The following is a 22,047-nucleotide window of genomic DNA, read 5'->3' on the forward strand; positions in this document are numbered from 1 at the left end:
GACTTGAAATTTGGAATACTCGCAGAAGTCTTCATTGAGAGCTAAATTCTTCCCTCTACACTTACTACGGGCGTGGCTAATTGGCAAATACCAGAAGCCATAAACTGTTTGGTCCTCTACAGATCGACTTTTATGGACTCCATATGCATGTCCACTGGAGGCATGGTAAATCGGGACTGACTATATAACTGCATTCAACGATATATATATATATATATAAATAAGATTTCATCCACCATTCACTTTGTAAATAAAAGAAATTCGTTAAATGTTTTACTTGAATTCCGCTACTAAATAAAAAATTAAATTTAAAAGAACATTAAAAAGTGAACATTAATTATCAAGGTGAAAACGAGTATGGCTACTAAAATTTCAATCAAGCGATAAATATACTCATCGACTACAGATGTAATATTATTTTTTGTCTTCTAGGTCTGCGTTGACTTCATGTGGCTCGTTCGAACCACCGGACAAGAGGCAACGCAGCTTTTTGACGGCACTTGGTATGGAACCCATGGGTAGAGCAGGCGGAGGCGTGCCAGGTAGCATGCAACAGGCGACGAGGTGCATCAGTCGAAAGGTGGCATGTTGGTAGGGTTGGCTCTGCGAGAAACACTGGCGAATGCGCTGACCCACCGTGGCGGCGAGACAGTTTTGCAGCGTCTGCACCTGCTCCTCCTTCTCTTTAATATCTCTCTCGAGGTCCTCAGCGTGCTTCATCAATTTGCTAGAAATCGAACAAAGAATTATTATACGATACTGCTTCAGAACACAAGCTCACCTGATATGCAGCTCAGTTTCGCACTTGTACTCCACCAGGCTCGTGTTGCACAGCTTCAGCTGCTCTGCAATAAGAGCAATATCATCGCGCAGCTTGTCCACATATTCCTGCTTTTCGGCTAGCTCGAGTCGCAGCGATTGCAGCTGGCTGGTCAGCTCCTCGATATCGAACTTGGCACTCTGGCATTCGAGTTGAACGCGTGCCAGCTGCTCCAGTTGCTCCCGTTGCAGCGTATTGGCCACAAAGAGTTCCTTTTTGGTTGACTGTAGCAGCTCTTGCAGATTCTCGATTTCCTGTGCCTTGAACGCGTTGTCCTTGGCCAACTGTTGCTTCTCCTCATTGGTTTGGCTGAGCAGTATTGTCAGCTCGTTGTAGGACAACTTTGTCTTGGCACTGTCCATATAGGACTGCCTTAGCTGATCGTTCAGGGTCTCATTGCGACGCTTCTCTACAGCGAACAGCGTGTTGTACACATGCAGCTGATTGCGGTTCTTCACAAACTACAAGAAGGGAGTATGCTGACTGACAAGGAAGACTGCATTAGTCGGAAGTCCCTGACTTGGAGATACTCGTAACCCAAAGCAGAGCCTTCCATGATTTCGAAGGGGGACGGAAGTATTCATTCAGATGGACGCGCGGACGGACGGACATTAGGTCGAGCAAGTCTTCGCTTATCAAACTTACATTGCGCTTGAAGTCCTCGACCTGTTCGCTCAGATGACGGACTTCCTGTCGCCTGCGCCGCCAGGAGCGCAACATGATGGTATTGAAGATGCGCAGACTAGCAATGCGCAGGTCCTGATCGCCGTTGACCACAAATCGTGTGTTGCACAGCTGCGACGTGCCCTGAAGCAGCAGTTGGGTCAGGTCGTCATTCTTTATGGTCATCTGACCCGCCTGCTGGTCGGGCCGGGTCGACACAAGTGCATTGGAGGTGGGCACATGTGCAACCAGTTGATAGTTGCCCGTACGCCGTGCCTCCTTGAAATCCATTTGGGATACGGACTTGCGTGCCCGATAGTTCAACATGGCTGCCGTTTGTTGACGCTTCAGCGTCAGATATGGAGGCAGTGTAACGGGCAGTGTTTCCGACTCCTTTACCTCCGGCTTTTTCTTCTCCTCCTTCAGCTGTTCTGCCTTCGGTTGCACCTTGTATATAGGCACTCCCGACCTGGACAAACTGGTGCTCAGTGAGTTGTCCGACGAAGAAGGTGTCAGCATTATAGCCCTGGGTAACTTCAACAGCTCCACATTGTCCTTGCCTTCCATGCTGCAAAATAGCCAAATGCATGTAGAACAAAGCCGTTTTTCTTTTATGAACGACTATAGAGAAGGCCCGTACGCACCTCTGTAGCTTCTTCTTGTAGCCCTGGCTGCGACGTTTCTTTATTTGGGCTCCAATCAGCGCCTTGTTGTAGGGCGCCCTGGGAGAACCCTTCCTGGAACTGGGCGACTCATCGGTCCGCCTGGCGAGCAGCTCGTTTCTCCGTATACGCGGACTCTTGGGCAACATTATGGATGTCTCGCTCTTCGTCTGCTCTTCAAATTTTTTGTCTTTTCTTCACAACTAAATTAAAAGTTTTTCAAAAATAAAACACAAAATCAAGTCAATACCGTTGCTGTTTTCTTTTTTTTTTTGTAACTGCGTTCACATTGTTCGGGAATATAAAACTAAAGTCTCATCAGATAATATTTCCCTAGAAAGAGTATACGTCAAGGCTTACTAAGCCAAATTTCACTATATTTTATATTTATTTTTAAATTAAAATTTATTAAGAATAATTGAGAGATGAACATGGAACGTGGTAACCCTGACCGGGTTACCTCTTAATGTCTTCTACATCAATATTAAAAAGTATATGTAAAATATTAAGAAGTATATGTAAATACGAAAAACACTTGAGCCCCTTGCTCAAATTTAATAAAGTATTGTTACTCAGTCGGAGTGCAGCATAGATCGATGTATTTCACTTATCTAAGTGCAGTACAGAATGCGTTTCTCTGATGGGTTCAGCAATGCTTTCTTCTGGCTTTTGTAAACAAAATCATTATGCCCTAGACAAATAGACAGCCAGAGGAAGAGAGCTACGCTGATTAGGCTTATGATTCTAATCAATAATTGTTGAGTTCAGCGACGCTTCCGACTCTTCCCATTCCTCGTTCACTCATTTTCAGTTCAGTTCAGCGTCTAACTGAACAGTTCCAACAATAAATGCTTATAAATAAATACTCAACAAATACTCCACTTTACCGTTCAATAGATAGGTTTGGGCATTAGGACACACAGTCTTGTCTACTTTCAGCTAAACTCTTAGCCATCAACTGTCACCGCCTGCTACCCTAGCCCATTCTCACATAATACAAATGTCCAGCAGTTCCTTTGCCACATGTTGACTGAATTTCATGCAGCATCCGGCCATTGATTGCGGCTCATTTGGCAGTTGTGGCCAGAAGTGGTTAATGGAACCGTTATTATCTTTTATGTTTTATCCCTTATCCTTGCTGTTACTCATTTTCAGCAACGGGTTTCCCATTCAAAAACGCATTTTGACCCCAGTGGAGCTTTCTTTCAGCAATTTCACCACGGCGTTTGCGCAGATTGAAAAAGCTTTTTGGGGAAAACTTTTGAAATCTTTTTTGTTCGGGCGGCTGTTGGCGGTTCCATTCACGTCGCGGCGCTGCTGGCAAACGGTTCAATTGGCACGGCAAAAACGAGTCAGAACACAAAATATCGACAGGTGCGAAATTGAACGTAACGAATAAAAGTTTCGAAAAATTTGAAATGCACTTGAAATTTCGAAAATAATAATAAAGTAAACCCATAAAATATCAAAACGTGCATTTATTCTACTTAGTGTGTGTGAGTGTGTGGTGTGTGTGGCGTGTGTTGAAACGAACATTTCCGTAGAGAAAACATAATTTAAGTAAATATTGAAATCCATTCGGGGTAAGTTTTGAGCACTATAAATAATTTGTCTGCCTCAAGATGTGTGATTTATGTGCTTTGTATTACAAAATCAGTTTATAAATGATTATCCCATTAAAATATTCATTTGGTCGATGTTTATCAATGAAATGGGTTTCTCCCGAACTCAATATCAAATCAAATTCTACCTAGTCTAATCATATATGCTACAGCTACAGGTTGATTGCGTCTGGGGAAAAAGTAATTAAGCGCAAAATTGGAGGGACGTCATCTTGAGATTGAACAGGTTTTACGTCATCTTAGCTTTAGCATTTTATATATGAAATAAATTATATAATTTTTGCTAAATTAATGACGAGTCTGTTGCGGGTCAAGAGTTCTTGGAATATGAGCTAACATTTTCAAGCGAAAGCAACTGTAATCTGACTCCTGTAATTGAAACACAGCAGGTATTAAGAATATTGATTGTCACAAGATACAAGTCAAAGGAATTTTGATTTTATGTAATGCTAAATTAGACTACAACGGAAGTAATCATCATCTTTTTTGAAGCGTTTTGATACAAAGTATCGATTTCCATTCACTGCTTTTTCACGGTTTCAGAAATTTTCAAAATATTCGCTTGATTCTGAAAGTTTGAAATTTCTTGAATTTTTCTTGATTCTAAGGCATTTTGAGGCCGATTTTAGATTGCGTTATCATTTATTATTTTATAAACAAACCATAAAAGAAAGAGAATAAAAAGAAAATTAATAAAATAATAATAAAATTACAAAATTAATAAATAATAAGTAGAAATTTAATTCATATTAACTCAATTATTATAAAATAAAAAAATTAAATTAAAAATAAAATTCATACTAATTAAAAAAGCTAAATTAACTATTAGAAAGAACGTTTGTAGTCAGTTTCAGTTGAAAATGCATACTAAATTATATTACTAACTTTATAAATATATAAAAAATATAAATATATATAGCTTAAGCAGATCTAAGTCGAAAGCCTTACAAATCGTTCGATATAAAATGAAAATAGGAATTGCAATTGTCATGCTGGAATGCTGCAACTTAACCTTTGTACGTATCCAGTTTTATAGTGCAGTCAGCAGCAGCCTTTGCCTTTGCTCCGCTCTCCATCTCTCCACACCCACGGCCCTCTGCCAAGCTGTGCAGCTGGCGATGGCACTCACAAATCGCTGGCGCATTAATTAATTAATAGTCAGCAATATTCGTATACGAGGCGAGTCTCTAATACACATACATATGCGCTTGAGGCTATGTATGTGTGCCTATAAAGACAAGTCGTTGCGGTTGCTATTGTTGATAGTTGTTGTTGTTGTTGATTTGCTGTTTCAACAAGCGTTCGTTGGCAAAAACAATATACAAATTTACTTGGACTACGTTTGATGTGTCTCTCTGTTTGTCTTACCTTTAGCTGATGTTGTTGTTGTTGTTGGTTTTCTAATAAATTGTGAAATTTTATATTGAATACACATCGATCCAGATCCGGACAACCTTGATGGCGGTAATACGGTCGCCGCAACTCCCATTGCATGCGGAACACTCACACTCACACACAGACAGACGGGGACAGCCACACGTTCCAGCTGCCCCATAGAAAAAGCGAGCGCAGCCAGTTGCAGTGTTGCCTTTCCAGTTGTGTCGATTGTGATGTAACCACTGTCGGTTAGTTAATACGAAAAAGAAGAAGAAGCAGAAAAGTGACTGGATGACTGGAAAATTATGCACAACTGGAAAGGCCACGCAACGATCGAGCTGAACTGGAAGCATCGTTGGTTTCCGCATGGGCGCACTCAGTCGCTCGTTCGCTCGTTCGCTCTCTCTGTCTCTGTCTCTGTCTCCCTTTCTTACTCTCTCACTCACTAATTCATTCTCACTCTTCGTCTCGATTATCTGTGAGCTACTTGTGGAGCAATTGCGGCTCTTGCTGATGATTCATACACAATTCGGGGAATCCGAAACCGAACCCAATCAAGTGCTGTAAGCCAAAGCCAAAGCAACGTCAAAGCAGCAGGTTTTGCTTTTTTCCTTCTATCTATTCAGACTTTAATATGCCTAGTCAAAAAGCTTGTTTTATCGCTCGTTGATTGTTGAAAAGCAAGTTTTTTTATCTTATAGTTTGGGTAATATGAGTTTTTCAAGAGCTGGGAGTAAGGTTCAACTGACTTTAAGTTCGCTCCAATAACTCCAGTTGTTCAACTGCCAGCATAAATTATTTCTAATATATTTGTTCCTTTCAATGTTCCTCAATGTGCCAAATAGAGTATCCATTAGTCGGCTAAGTCTTACTTAATTGCTTATCGTCGTCAGCTGTCCCAAGATTGAGTTCATTTTCATTTGTAATTTGCTCATCTTGTGTTTTTTTCTATAGGTTATCGATACACTCTCGCTCTCTCTCTCTTGCCCTCTTCCTCCCCATTCCCCCCCCCCCCCATCCCTTTCTCTTTCTCTATCTGCTCTGTTTTGTGAGTGTCTTGAATTTTAATGGTTTGTCTTGAGGGCGTCGACTGCGACCTTTTGCTTGGCTCTTTTATGTGGCCTGCATATGGCTGTTTGCTTGTGTGAGTGAGTATTGGCCATAAACAATGGCCTTTACTTTGCTTCGCTTCGATTGCTACTACTTTTTACTCGGCCCCTTCGTATGACGTCTCACGTCTGTCTTTCGACCCCGCCCCACCACACGCAGCTTGTCGGGCTTTTGTTAGCGACTCTTAACTGTGTGTGACCTTGGACTGGCACATGTGCCAGAATTGCAGATAAATGCGTTGGAGGTGGAGTTTACGTGTTTTTGTTGATTTCTCCGATTGCCCTGTTAGAGAGTATATCGATTCTATCATTGAACATATTGAATGATACCTAAGTATAGATAGGTATACTTATGGTATACGGCCTATACATAAACATAATGTATATAGGTGGAATATGAACCCTAGGAACATAAGAAAAACACGTGATCTATGCTCATGCCATCCGCCGTGGGGGACCATGGCAACAGTCAAAAGTTATTTTTAGAGGAAAAGGAATGTTTATTTTTCAATCTCCCTAGTAGATATCAATTTTAAATGATATACTTAGCTAGTAATCTGATCTCTGATTTAAGTATAGCCATCTTTATATATTACTGTCGGAAAACTAAATTAGATACGATTCGATATCAATTTAACTATTGCAAGAGCCATTGAATAGCTAATCATATTTATCATAAGAAAGTCCTCTTGTTGAGTGCATCAAATATTCATAGAATATAATATTTTTAATTAAGAACAGCAGCGAAACATACTGAAAAGTGAGAAAAGTCTTATAGCTATATGCAAATCTAAGAAATATTTATTTAAAGACAAAGTGTTACCGCCAAGCAAATAGATAATTGTCAACAAATAAATTGGAGTTGGCCAATATGAGTTTCATTTATGTTTTCTGATATCCAAAATGATAATTAGTAATTTCTTAATTTTCTTAATCTAGTTTAAATTAAATAGAAGTGAAGCAAATAAAGGGTATTCACGTTTCGACACTCATAGTTTGTTTACCATTTCTAGCTGTGCTTCGACTACCTGACTGTTTGCTGAAGAGAAAAATAAAAACAAAAAACAAGTTTCTTTTGGCCAAAACGCTTTTTAGGCGTTTGCGCGTGTCTCTCGTGACGTCACAAAATGCAATCGAGCCATTTGTTTAGATGCTGTAGATCTTCAAATATGTATGTTGCTCTTTCTACATCTCAGCATTCAAGTTGCAATCAAAATTGATTTGTTGCTATTTTTGCCACGATCTTGCCTTTTGTTTTACGTAATTTGCGGGCAAATTTTCCAGTCGTGCATTTCGGCCAAAGCACCGAAAATGTTTTGCATTTGTTGCCCACGCCGCGTATACTTGATGTTGTTTAAACTTTGCTTCTAGTTGCCACACATAAACAGAAGAAAATAAATCGTGGAACTATACGTAGACCCCGTATGTACATGCACACAATTCTCTGCACCATTTGCAACAAATTTGAAAAGAAATAACAACATTTTTTTGTTTCTATTTCGCATTTTGTGTTCAGTTTTTGGCATATTTCGCTATTTGCTTAAATGACTGAAAATCAACGTTGATGGAAAGGCAAACAAAATTAAGTCAATAGCTGCCACTGCTCAGAGACATGACCTTAGCTGTTGTGTCTGCTTTTAGCCACACATATATATATAAATATGGAATTTTTCGTGTTTGAATTAGCATTCAGCTTATAGATTTTATAATTTACGTTTCGCTGTGGGTCACACACAAAATTTCCTGGAAACCAGATCATAATAGAGCTGACAATAGCATATATGTATGTGGCTAGCAATTTGTGTGCTTGAAAAGCTGGTTTGGCGCCGACCAGGGGAAATACTTGAAATCAAGCAAATACAATGTTAACTTAGTTAAATCTGTGGCAAGTGTTAATTTGCAATGCACTTTTGAGTGGGGAATTGTGTAGTCACTGGTTGCACTATATTTTGTATACAAACATTGAGTCTAAATAAAATTTGTAGCCAACATCTGCATGCATTTATATGTACATTCAAATATAGCTATTAAAGTGTCGACACCTATGCACAGGCACTTATAAATCTCGAAGCCGCTTGTAACGTCATTAATTACTAAAAAAGAGAGGAGAGCGCCCGTTTCCAATATCAAATAAACAAAGATATAAAGAACAAGAGCAAAGTGTTGCCAAAGAATGTGGCTGGCATGTGCGGCAGGGCAAATGGTAAAAATGAAAACAAAAGTTTACGTATTTACGTATGAAATAGCCGCCGATCGATCATGGCGAGCCGAGCAGCGACGGCGCGACGATAGCGCCATCAACAAGTATACGATATGACGCATACGACAAGTCGACGAGTAACAAACGATAAACACGAACGATTACAAGCAATTAGATAAAACGAGACAACGATTCAAGCCGAGTACGATACCGATTGCACGTTTATATGTGTGTGCGTACGACATTAAGAATACGATAAGTAAAAGAACAAAAGACGCAGGAACAATTGTTCGATTAGCCGAGCACTCTAACCAAGGTAACTGTTTAAGCCGAGCGCGAGAGTAAGTGCAAGATTTTGTATGTGTGTGTGTGTGTGTAGAATAGCAAGAATACAATAGAAGAGCGGCAGGCGCTGCAAGCAGGCAAACGGCGAACCGGTCAATTCGAGTTTGTATGTGTGTAAGCGATACCAAGAATACGACAAATTATTACTTGTACAAGCAATCAGCCGAACATACGAAACGAGCATACATGTGTGAGAGTGTGTGTATGTGTGAGTATGCAGATAAGTAGACGAGCTGCAGACGCTGGCGCAGGCACATGCGCTCGTGACTAGCCGTAAACACATTCGAGCATACAAACCGAGCCGAATTGTTCAAGCCGAGCGCAAGAGCGAGTGAGAGTGTTAGTGCGAGAGAGAGTGCCTGTGTGAGTCGATCTGTAAAGCGTTGGTAAAACTCAGCGTTTAGTTTGAAACGGAAGTTTGACGGCGCGAGATGTTATTTGCAGTTGAACTGAATTTTGATTTCATTTTATAGATCGTCGAAATCGTCGTCGCATATTGTGCAAGTCACACGCAAGCGTTTGAATGTTTAGATTTGTTAATTATACGCGACACGACAGCCAGACAACTTTTATAAAATAACAATCAACTCATATATAGTCGCGATATATATTTACACATTTGTGTGCGTGTATAACTGCAGTGCAAAAAAAAAAAAAAAAAACAAAAATTATAATAACTTAAGCCAATTATATACCGTCGTGTTCTATAATTTATTCGCTTTGTATCGGCGTTTCATATAAAAACAGGGAAAAAAGTTTGGCGCGGTTTTATTTTTTGGCCTTTGGGCGTGATTAAGTAACTGCTATCTGATTAAATCTTTATATGTATATGTATACAGCGCGAAATGCACTCAGCTGCTAGCTTAAAAGTCAATCACAAATAATAAATACAAATTTATAATCAAGTTTTAAACATATACAAAAACAAAACAGAAAAACAACTACAACTAGAATCTGTTAGGGTTGGCAGTTATAAATTAAATAAACAAATCTAACGCGCAGTTTGTGCCCCACACTTAGGTTCGCCTTTGAAATATACTATAAACGTAGTTTATATATTCTATATGCCTAGTATACTATATGTGACAAGCAACCTCCACATTTCATCTATTTCGTTGCATTCGCTATAAAAAGAAACTGATAAGTGTTTTAATACTTTGCCTGTTGCTATTATCATCATTATCGTTATTTAATAATACAAATAATATTAATATATATAAGAAAATAACTAATATTTTTAATGAAACTAAAAATATTTAAAAAATCAAAACATTGAATTTATATTTTATTTTTATTTATATTTGATAAAAACGAAGCTTATAATCTTTGAGTTGAAGTGAAAAATAGTTTTAAAAACTTGTGAATGTATTTAAGTATGTATATATATATATATATTTGAAATTAAAGCTCTTAGAATAGCATAAAATACACACACATATATATATATATATATATATATATATATATATATATATATATATATATATATATATATATATATATATATATATATGTGTGTGTATTTTATGCTATTCTAAGAGCTTTAATTTCAAATTTTAGCTAAAATGCACATTTCTATATGCAGACATCATATATAAACATATACACCTGATAAGCCTATTCGATAACCTTGCCTGCAAGTTCAAGCTTTCATTAGATAACATTAGCTGGCAGTCAGCCTTATCAATCAGTTCGAGCAACAGTTTTTCGTGAACTTGATAAGATGTAATTCCAAGAAATCGAACATTTTTTAACTTTAGAAAAACACATTTTATTTTTTGATTGTTTTTTGAAAAATACATGAAATTCTCGCTATGTTCTCAGCAGAGTATTACATGTAAACAACAAACTAAAAGATTCTTCAAGAGTTTCGATACATTTATGTTTATATGTATATCTTTTTTCCAGTGTAGCAACTGTACAAAGTCATATCATATATCTAAATAGCATGAGTATAATTTATTCAAGCCTCATGAAAGCAACTGCCATTATATTTATCAAAGTTTTTATTGTGCATTTAATGAGCTTTGGGTTGGGGTTTTGTTTAGTTTTGTTTCTCGCGCTCTATGGCAATTGGCATCGTTTTTGTAATTATGGTATTTTAGCGAACAATATTTGCATGTGTAGATATGTAGTCATATGGGGACCTAAGGGATAAGTCGACTGCTTTTCTAAGAAATATATACATCAAATGTCATCTGTGACTGGGAAACGTAGGTGAACTCACTTTATGTACAGCATAATCTATGCATATTCGAATTGCTTAAGACTTTGTCTATATATGCGCCTTATATATATATATATATATATCGATCGATACATTTTCAAGGCTGAAGCAAATATTTATATAAACAGTTTGTAAATATTTTTACAAGTGAGAGAAAAAAGTTTATAAAAATTCGCGCTGGCATCTGGAATATTTCGTTTAAATATTTCATTTGCAATCAAAGCGATTCAAGTAAAACACACGCAATGGAAATTGGAGGTTGTTGGGGCTCTGTTTGCTGCCTGGTAAAAGAATACTTGCTAGCGTTTCCAATAAGGTCTTTAAGGCTTTGGCCATGGCTAACTGGCTCGCTTCCATACACACGTTTATACATTTATAGACAGAAATAGCTCGGCGGACAGTCATGGTCAAAGCAACTCGAATATCGATTTATCTCCCTGCTCCCCACTACATAGTAGAACACCGGATCTAGCTCCTAGTGAACTCTTGCATTGTTTTTTAGCAATTGACGAAAGCAAACAAATAGAAACGCACGCACAACGTTTCACACCTTTTGCACGCACATCGCATTAATACAGAGTATACGTATATACAATCAGATCAGGCTCTATATGCTCATAAACGTACATTTCCACATTTAAAATTTAACTAAAATAATAGACAAAAGTTTATCCTAAGGTAATTCAACTACGTACAAAAGAAAACTAGCTACAAGACAAATAAACAATTAAAAAACGAAACGAGACAGAAATTTAAAGCTATGCGACTATGAGTTGCTCTGCTGCTTTTAAAGTGGTTAAAAATATACGAATTGTTAATTTAGCCTTTACTTTTTAAAGAAGAGATGGCTGCTTGAGTATATACGATGGGGAAAGAGCAAAAAACAACAAGGCTTCAGCTTAAGAGATCGATGTCAAAGAATTTGTTTGATTTTCATTTACATATATATTCATATATCTATATACTATTTTTTTTAATATTTTTATTATAATTTTATTTTTTATATACATTGAATTTTGTTTAAGAAACCATTCTTGATTTTGCTGAAAATAAGGTCACTAATTTATGCCTAAATGTCTATTTCTTAGGCAAAAGTAATTGAACGATCGATTCAGTTGTCGAGCATCACGAATACGCCGTGTTGTAGGTCGAAGTCTGGCAACCGCAGAGTGGGGGCTGGCTAAAATGGAATTGATTGAATTGTGAAAAGTTTTTATCGCAATATAATCAAATGCTGCGGCTTGTGGGAATCGCGTGAGAATTTCGCTTCGTTTTCTTGCCATTAGAATGAAATTTTTCTAGCGTAACGAAATTTTTGCCTTTTGCTTGTCTGTTTTTCTTTTTCTTTTTCTCTTATTTTTTTGGCATATTGAAAAAGCTTTTTTGGTCTCTGGTTTTGAAAACTTGTAAGGCGTTCGCAACGGGCACACAATTACATTTGATTGCCTTGAAAATCGATTTTCTTTTAATTGTATTTGATGTACATTTAGAGACGTTAGCGCACATTTTCCTGCCTTTGTAATTTTCATGTTGGACCCTCAAAATAAAAAAAAAACTGAAATTCACTCTATGTGCGTGTTGACAATTGAATTAATTGACTTTTAATTAGTTTTACAAGCGGGGAAAAGGTTTAAGCATATTTCACATTAAACAAAAAAATACACAGAATTTCGCAAAAAACTTTGATGAACTTTCGATAATATTTATAGCACCTGTTCCAGTTGAACGTGTTGCTAACCTAGCTGACTCACACACTGCTAACATTTCGAAGCGTAGTGGGCTATTCCAAAAAATTGCCTCACTTGCCTGCCCGCCCGTCTTATCGAAGCTGATAGGCAAGTTCTTGCGCCGAATTAGTTCATTGCCTTTGACTTTCCCAGAACATAATCAAAGTTGTCTATATAGAAAATAATTTATTATTTTATTTTAAAGCATGGAATCACTTTCTATGCTGCTAGATTTTTGGCAGCGTGTAAATTCGGTATGTGTAAATATTCTTGAAGCGTTTAAAGAATATGAAAATAAAATCAGTGATAGTAAATGATAAATGAAAAATGAAGACAAATTAGGTCAAATGACTAAGACAAATAAGGTCTTCTTATGCTAATATTCGTTCACAAAGTGAAAAGGGCATATTGGGCTTGCACAATCATCGTCTCAAAATTGTTGCCCGATAAGGACGATAAGTAAAGGATATTTGGTGTGAATAGCGAGTTTACTCTACAGGTAAGCCTATCTATATAGAGTTCTTTAGGCTTCTCTCTTTGGGACATTGATAAACGGTTTTGCTTGAACGCGTATTATGCAGTCGATTGTGCTTGAGGACAAAGTTTTTATCGGTTTTTTGTTGCTTGTATTATCTGCTTTTGTGTATTTTTCTAATGTCCTTTGAGTTTGCATCGATAATAATAGAAGGCTGTTTCCTTTACAAGAATTGCCATAAATTGAAAATCAATTTTTTGTCTCCTAATGGATTTACTGTAAGCGACAGGCTGTAGACATATCGACAGACTGAAGGCCACTTGGAATAGAACTATCAACTAGCTACGTCAGCGATATAGTTTGGCAAACAATACCATAAAATTCTACACCTATTGATTTTCCCACACACACTTACACACGCAATATGCATCTAGACAGCACTTAATAAAAAGTCCAGCACAAAAAATATTTTTGTGACAGGCTGTTGGAAAGTTTTCACGCGCAGATTTGAGTGTTGGAATTTTATTTGAAATACATGAATATTTATATGTATATATATCTATATATATATATAGATATATATATGTATATATATATACATATATATATATTTGAATATAGAAATAAATATATATAAAATAGAATAAATGACATACACACATACTGGCACACACATGCTGGCACGTCTGCACGCACACACATGCCATATTATGGCAAAGTTTCGCTTAAGCACTTGAGGTGCAAATGGGAATGTGCTCCATGGCATACTTCGAACCCAACTCGCCTAGTCAACGTGCTCTGCGTCATGTCTCTGTGTTTGATGTAGAAGCTTATAAAGCGCAACCAGCGTGTGCGTGTGTGTGTTTGACTGGGTGTGATTAGGCTATCATTGGATGGTGGTGCCTAGAGTGGCTTGGCTTGGCTTGGTGGTGCGTGTGGAGTTGGCACTTTTTTGGGCGCTGGGTCCATTGAAGTATTGCCCAGGTTCTCAGCCTCGAGGTTCGGGTGCTATTTGTCCATTTGCTTTCATTTTCTCTATTTAGCTGTGTTTACTTTCGCTTCAGAACGCGATTTTCCAATCGATTGAACACATGACATACACACATACAGACGTACAATGTACATAAGACATATGTATATATAGAGTTGATACATGTATATATGCACAAATGTGGACCCAGTGGCCCACAACAAATAGGATCACATATGGCACCGGCTGGCGCAAAAAAGGAGCCATAGACCAAATGTAATTCAAAACTCTGCGGTAGATGGCGACGGGCACCCTACGTACTCCACTTGGATTATGACAAATGCGTCTGGCATTGATTTCGTTCTATTTTTGATCACATTTAATTAATAATTCGGCTTTTGTTTTATTTTCCTTCGCTTCTGTTCTTTTTTACATCCTTTTTGTTAGTGCTTCCAGTTCTGCATTTATTTACGCATCAATTTGTGGCGCTGATTTATGTCGCCGGTCCCCCAACAATAAGCAAAGCCCAAAAGCAAAACAACTAAGCCGAGCGAAGCTATGAATGCTCGACTAGAAAATACCCAAGAAAATGCTGCCCAAACTTTTAAACAGGTCGGATACATTGTAGGAATATTAATATGATATATATTAGAAAATCCATTTTAGATTCTCTGAGGCATTTTTTTCTTGTTACACAAATTGTATAAATTCACAAAAACTTTGATAATAGCCGAAAAAGTGCTTATCTAAATGCGAACTAAATTGTTTCGTTAAATTAAGTTCATTTCACTCACTTTAATATATGAATGTACTCAAATATATAAGCTGTTGAGCGCTTTGTATACAGGGTATGAAGCCCGAAAAAAATGCTTTGCCTAAATGCGAATTAAATTTGTTTCTCTCTCACTCAAGTGGAGAGGGAGGGACGGAGAGAGGCATGCGGGCTGTCTTAAAGTATTAGCAGCTCAGTCAACGGTCGCAGGATGCGAGGACTTGGCTAGGAGTTGTCGCAGGCGCTGCGGCTGTCCCCTGTCCTCTGTCTGCCTGGATGAGCTTCAGCAATTGCGCAATTTTAAAGCGTTCTCCGTTGGGCGTTTAATTAAATAAAAAATTTACACTGACTAACAGCTAAAAGCGGAGCCAAACAACAAATTTTTAATTGGAATTTAAAATGTTGAGCTTTCACTTAAGCTGACGTCAAATTAGGCCTCGAAGGTTATATAATTTTATCTCTATCTATCCAAAAGAAAAATATTATAATCTAGCAGCCTACGTATCGATCTAACAATAGACCGTAATTTTGTGGCTTTCCTGGTTTTCCTTAGCTGCGTAGCTCACACAGGAAATTGGAAACTACCTCTCTCCCTCACACTTCCTTTCTCTCTCTCTCTCTCTTTGGTTTAAGCTCTTGCCATTACGTGAAAGCTGATTATATATATAAACGTATTTGCGTTACATATTGTCATAGACTAAAGCCAGTTGTGTTCCTTTACCGTGCTGCCTAGTGTTATTAGCACAAAGGGACGGCCGTCGAGTCACTTACTGAAAAGTTCCTGATGACCACGTCGACCCACATTCACTTATTACACAGCTCAGCTGGCTTTGGGCCGATGACTGATGAAAAAATAAAGAAGGAGAAAATGTAGAGCCGTAAAACGTGCTGTACGTAAACACTCCGTCGTAAACAATCACCCGCTCGCCGTGGCAGTTGTCTGTGTGGTCTGAATTGCAAGTAAGATGAAAAAATAAATCTCGTGTAGCAATTGTTGCTGCAATGTTTTCAATGTAAACAGAATTAACATATGCAAATTTTTTGCTTGCCCACGTGTGGACATATATATATACACACATATATATGACTCACTGTGAACTATATCATTGTATGTGTGTTTGTGTATGGCATATAGACAAGTTGCCTGTCTGAGTGCTAAACGACTATGAGCCACGAGCTAAATATTTCGGTCAGATTATATATATATATTATGTATATATATAAATATTATATATATATATACATATATGGCATTACTATATAGTACCCTTTGAATATTTAGAGTTAAGAGATGTTTTTATATATGTTTTCTTAATTCGATTTTTATCAATATTTCCGAAGGGATTAAATTTTGAAATATTTTAATCTCATTTGAGCAGAAGAAATTCAAAAGTTTTTATAAGTTAATTTATTTATATATCTATTAATTTTGAGAAATAATTTTTTAAAATTATATTTTGAATAAAAATCATAAGCAAAGTGAAAAATATTAAATTTAGTTTAAAAAATAATTAAAATATTGATGAATTTTTATTTAGAAAATTAATATACGTGGCCCTAAGAGCACTGATTATTTAAAAAAGAAAGTCTGTTGAGCAATATTAAGAAGTAAAAAGGTTATCAACAATTCTTAAGAATTCCCAGCCGTTGCTTACTCTCCTCTCTCCCGCTAGTCTCCATGTCAGCTTGTTAGACTATCATACAAAGTGTGCAGTTGTACTGAAAGCTTGAATTATGTGCAGAAAATGCAAATGTCGAGCAGGCACGTGTGGGCTGCGAGCGTGTGAAGCGTCCTGCTTTGCTGTGGCGGCTTAGCCAAGTGCTATTAAATATGCATTATTATACAGCTTTATCATTATAATAACCTTGATAACTACATATACACAAAGTGACCGGTTTCTAGGTGTTTGTGTAGACGAGACAATAAATATGGCTGTAAAACGGAAAACATGGGCAGAATAATCGGAAACCGCGACAGCTATGCATACACTTAGCATATTTTACACGGTGCAAGGACTACGGCTAATATAAACTACTGCATTTGATTTACGAGATATATACAAACTGCGTTCTTTATCGATATCGACTGCTGCAGCAGCGTGTTTACAAATTTATCAAATAAACTTCATTTACAAACTGATGGGAAAAATAAATATTAATATGCATGTGAACAGTTCATAACATACATGTTTATGTACATGCATATGAACATACATACATATGAGTATTCATCCTCACACTACTTCCCTTCCTGCTCGTTCCTTATTTCACTGCACCCACGTTTATTGCTCCTCGAAACACTATGAACACAGCTAATCGAAGCATAATTGCATAGTTGGGCCATGTACCACAATCATAGGCCAACTCACAAACGTACACAGGTTTATGCATGTATAGTTTGCATACATATATGCAAACATACATACCTACACACATATTTACTCACCATTTCTACCACTGCTGCTCCTCCAGTTTAATCTCCACTCACTGCTCCACCATGTGAACACTGCTAATATAGCATAAAACCTGAGGAGCCTACTTGAATTCATGAGAATTGCATAGAAGGCTAGTCTTGCAAGTTCGTTGCTTTATAAATTTCGTTAGTAGATGTTACAATGTAAAAATATAAAATATATACATATACATATATATCGCCTGCATTTATACATATATATACTAACTTTGTCATCTATACTTACATTAGAATCGACAACTTTTTATTGATTTGTAATAATAAATAATCTCATTGGATTTTGGTTGTTCCTAACTTCACTTAGAATAGCAATCAATCATAGAAAAGGACTTTGTTGGTGCCTAAGTATATTAATAGTATCCATTATAGCTATATATATGTATATATAGCACATATATGTATATTATTGTAAGCGACAAACGGAGACTATGAATATATTTTAGTCCCTACCAAAAGTTGTGAATCAATCAATCCTGAATTCTAATGAAGTTAGGATATATGTGCATACCAAAATATATGTGCTGTTATCATAAGCTACTTATATATATGTATTATTTATATAGAACTTAGATATACGATCCAGTGAATCTGTGCTAATCCATCATTATTCTAATTTGCAGGCAATCAACATCAAATGGCAGAGGACGAAATCTTTGGCGATTTGCGTAAGTAACTATATGTGAGCATTGCCAAGAGCTGTTATTAATATGGGTGATTAATAGCTGCAGGATAAGCATGTGGCTTTGGCATAAGTGGGTGGCTGCGTGTGGTGTATCAGTGGTTTGCTAATGAATAATCTAGCCACAATAACTCAATCGGCAGAGGGCTTCATTAGACTCGCAATTGCGTATGGAATTTTTAGTAGCCGCATTAAATCTCAGCTAAAAGCCAATTGTAGTTGTACTAGTTGTTGTTGTCTCTGTTATTGTTGTTGTAAACAATCAAAGGCAAATGAAAAACTGACCAGAAAAAGAGAAAATATGTGTGGAAAAAATGCGTCTTTGACGTCAGTCGTTAACATCTGGCCCGGCCAGCAGTCAAAGCGGCCATGCCACCGAAAATGTTGCTGCCTCTTCGAGGAGCATAACAATAGCTACAGCTGTGATAGATGGCAAACCGCAATTTAATGCCGCGCACATCTACATAATTCATAAGTATATATAGGTTTACATGTACAAATATCTCATAGCACATGTATCTTTTAGATATATTTTATAGATGCTTTGGCTTTTGGCTAAATTGTTCCTGGCATGCCAGCGTGAATGTATGAATGTATGAATGTAAGAATGTATGAATGTATGAATGAATGGATGTATGAATGTACCTATATCCGAATATCAACGTTCATTTGAATGTATGTACAGATATATTTACTGCCATATCGATAGTTGCTACAACACTTTTCATTTATACCGTCTGTCTTTCTCTCTCAATATCTCCACTCTCTTTCCTCTTTTCCGCTATAGAGGAAATCCTTAATGCCAGCCGAGAACCAACCGGATCGACCATGCCACAGACTTTTCCACAATCCGCCTCGTTGCCCGTGATGCCGTCCCACATACCGCTGTCCGTGCCGGCAGCGCCAGCTGCTCAGCGACGACCATACATACGAATTGTCGAGGAGCCTACGAACAAAATTATACGCTTTCGCTATAAGTGCGAAGGGCGAACGGCGGGCTCGATTGCCGGCATGAACTCAACGCCGGATGCAAAAACCTTTCCCACGATCGAGATCGTTGACTACAGCGGACCCGTTGTGGTTGTCGTCTCGTGCGTCACCCGGGACAAGCCTTATCGCCAGCATCCCCACTGGCTGGTCAGCAAGGAGGAGGTCGACAATTGCAAATCGGGTGTCTACAGCAAGAAACTGCCTCCCGAGGAGCGACGCCTCGAGCTCCAGAAAGTGGGCATCCAATGTGTGAAGAAAACAGACGTGCGTGAATCGTTGATGGCACGCGAGCAAAAGAATATTGATCCGTATCATGGTAAGTGGCACAGTAGATGGGAAAGCGCTCACTTCAACTGACTTCTGGTCCATCTCTCTGTAGCCAAATTCGATCATAAAGACAACATAAGCAGCATAAATCTGTATGAGCTACGCCTGTGCTATCAGGCCTTCATCAAGGTGGGCAACAACAACGTTCCACTTGATCCGGTTGTCTCGTCGCCCATCTATGGCAAGAGCAATGAGCTGACCATCAATCGGCTGTGCAGCTGCTCGTCGAAGCTGAGTGGCGGCGACCAGATCATCTTGTTGTGCGAGAAGATCTCCAAGGATGACATCAGAATACGTTTCTTCGAGACAAACGAGGCGGGCGTCGAAGTCTGGGAGGCTTACGCGGACTTCCAGCCCACGGATATTTACAAGCAGACGGCCATAGTCTTTAAGACGCCGCGCTATCGTAACACAGAGATTCAGCATAGTGTGCAGGTGAGTTGAGAGTGCAAATCCCACTGCTGAAGAGGCTAACGATCGATTTGCTCGGCAGGTGGAATTACAGCTGGAGCGACCCTCGGATCGAGCGACGAGTGCCGCGCTGCCTTTTGAGTACTATCCCAATCCAGGTATGCTAACTTTTGCGCGTCTGCAGCGCAAGCTGAAACGCAAACAGGAGCTGGACGTCTTCCAGCAGATACTTTCTTTAGATAGCGAGACGACGGCCACGAAATATTCGTGTCCGCCCGTCGATCTTAATGACGACGAGAATACGGTTTCATCGGATGAGCAGCAGAGCTCGGGCACCTTGAATGATTTCGAAATCGCGGTCAAGAAGCTGCAGCTGCGACAGCGCGGCGAATCGGAGGCCAATGAGGCGGATGCCACACAAACGGAATACACCGATGGCATGGACAATGATAATGACCAGGAACCGGATATGGAAATTGAGTTGGAGGTGCCACAGCTGCTGCCGCAGCTTGCCGACGATTGCACGCAGACCTCCACGCCCATGGAGGAGATCTTGCAGCAGCCGCAGCTCCAGTCGCGCCCCTTGAGCAATGTGGACAAGATTAATGAATGGATGCGCAGCAGCGAGTTCGAGAGAACGGACAGTCTTACAGTAGAGAATGGCGACACGCCCACACTCTCCCACAGCACTGCCCAGACGGCATTTACAAATGTGAGCAGCCTGACTGCCAATACGACCATAACGAATCAGCTCGAAGATGAGGAGAAGCCCCAAGAGGGCGATGGCAGCGCCTCGAGGCGGGATACTCTAGAAAACGCCGCCTTGAAGGAGCTGCCCGTGAGCGAAGTGGAAGCCGAGCCAGTGAGTGCCAGCGCCCAGGCCTCTGTGGATATCGACGAAAACTTTGATGAGACCGCGACCTATACGAGTCTGCAGATCGCCTACAACCATCCGATCGAAATGCCACAAAACCAAAACAGAGATCAGCACTACCATGTCTCCAATCCGTTTAGCATGCTAGACGAGGCCGAGCTGGTGGTACTCACCAATCCGCCGGCGCCTAAGATACAAGTGAATGCAGCACAAACGCCAGCCACGCCCCCCTCGCCGCCTTTGCCTCTACCACCGCGCACGCCCTCGCCAGATCCGGAGAAGCGGCTGCCGCCACTGCCGCCCAAGCCACGCAATTCGCAGGATTTGAGCGTGAGCGAGCAGAGCGTCTCCAATTCCGTCAGCCACTCGCTCACCCGCTCACGCAATGGAAGCGTTAGCTCCACACGCACAACACCTTCACCTATTATTATAATGCACACGCCCGACCAGAGTCCGACTAAGCGACTGCCTGCTGCAGCCACGCCCAGCAGCTCAGCCACAGCCTCTCCCAAGAAACGACAAGGTTTCTTCTCACGTTTATTTTCACGCCGTCGCAGCAGCAAGAGCGAGGACGAACAGGAGCTGGGATCTCGTGCTACCACGCCCACGGGAAACCAGTTCAGCCTGGGCACTCCGAATCGCAGCTCGGTTCGTTCCCTGCAGCCACCTGGTTTGAGTCCCCAGAACAGCGTATCGCAGCGCAGTGGCCGTCCAGTGGGTCGCAGCTCTAGCAGCGTTTCGGGCAAACGACCCGCTCACATGGACGCCGATGTCATTCACATACCACTCAAAGGCGGCGATAGCGAGAACAGCTTGTTGCGTCCTGAAAGCTACTCGAATGCCAGCACATTGACCTATGGACGGCCGCTCGATCGCAAGACGCTGAGCACGCTGCAGCTGGCTGATATACCCATTAGTGACGGCAACATGGAACTGGTGGCCATTGCCGATCGTCAGAGCATTAAGAACTTGTGCGAGGGCGCCTACGGCGTGGTACTCGATCCCAGTGTCGATCTCTCAGGAGCGGAGCACTTTGCTCTATACACCAGCAAATCGCCAGAGCCGGAGCGCGAGTTGGAGGGCGGAGGCGGCGAGGGTGAAGTTTCGGATTTCTTAAACGCCGACGAGATTGCGCGTCGTCTAGCCGAGGCCAATGGGCTGCAGTGAAAACTCTTTGAAACTTAATCTACAATTTTTTTCTAGTCGTCTTTTCTTTCAGTATTATATACGTGTACCTCTAGTCTACACACACACACGCATACACACACAATACTCATAACACAGTTAATCTTGACCCTACCCAATTGTCTTTGTAGATGCAGTG

At 39.7% G+C, this 22,047-nt stretch overlaps 2 protein-coding genes across 4 annotated transcripts; one reads left to right on the plus strand and one right to left on the minus strand.

Annotated features, from left to right (window-relative positions):
- Positions 1-283: 283 nt before the first annotated feature.
- LOC111595206 lies at positions 284-2,464 on the minus strand. Its single transcript, XM_023308810.2, has 4 exons — positions 2,128-2,464; positions 1,466-2,051; positions 782-1,281; positions 284-727 (listed from the first exon to the last, which is right to left on the minus strand). The coding sequence occupies exons 1-4, from the start codon at positions 2,292-2,294 to the stop codon at positions 415-417; spliced, it is 1,566 nt and encodes a 521-aa protein (XP_023164578.1). The 5' UTR covers positions 2,295-2,464; the 3' UTR covers positions 284-414.
- Positions 2,465-3,458: 994 nt separating this feature from the next.
- LOC111595198 (embryonic polarity protein dorsal) lies at positions 3,459-21,914 on the plus strand. 3 transcript variants are annotated; one of them, XM_023308797.2, is made up of 5 exons: positions 3,459-3,519; positions 18,063-18,107; positions 18,909-19,427; positions 19,491-19,873; positions 19,932-21,914. In XM_023308797.2, exons 2-5 carry the CDS (start codon positions 18,077-18,079, stop codon positions 21,888-21,890), a joined length of 2,892 nt encoding a protein of 963 aa, XP_023164565.2. In that variant the 5' UTR covers positions 3,459-3,519; positions 18,063-18,076; the 3' UTR covers positions 21,891-21,914. The 3 variants fall into 3 exon arrangements, with proteins under 3 accessions (XP_023164565.2, XP_023164564.2, XP_023164563.2); XM_023308796.2 differs by lacking the exon at positions 3,459-3,519 and adding an exon at positions 3,538-3,728; XM_023308795.2 differs by lacking the exon at positions 3,459-3,519 and adding an exon at positions 9,456-9,818.
- The last annotated feature ends 133 nt before the right edge of the window (positions 21,915-22,047 follow it).

This window comes from Drosophila hydei, unplaced genomic scaffold, assembly GCF_003285905.1.
Source record: "Drosophila hydei strain 15085-1641.00,03,60 unplaced genomic scaffold, DhydRS2 tig00000172-arrow-pilon, whole genome shotgun sequence".
Classification (NCBI taxonomy): domain Eukaryota; kingdom Metazoa; phylum Arthropoda; class Insecta; order Diptera; family Drosophilidae; genus Drosophila; species Drosophila hydei.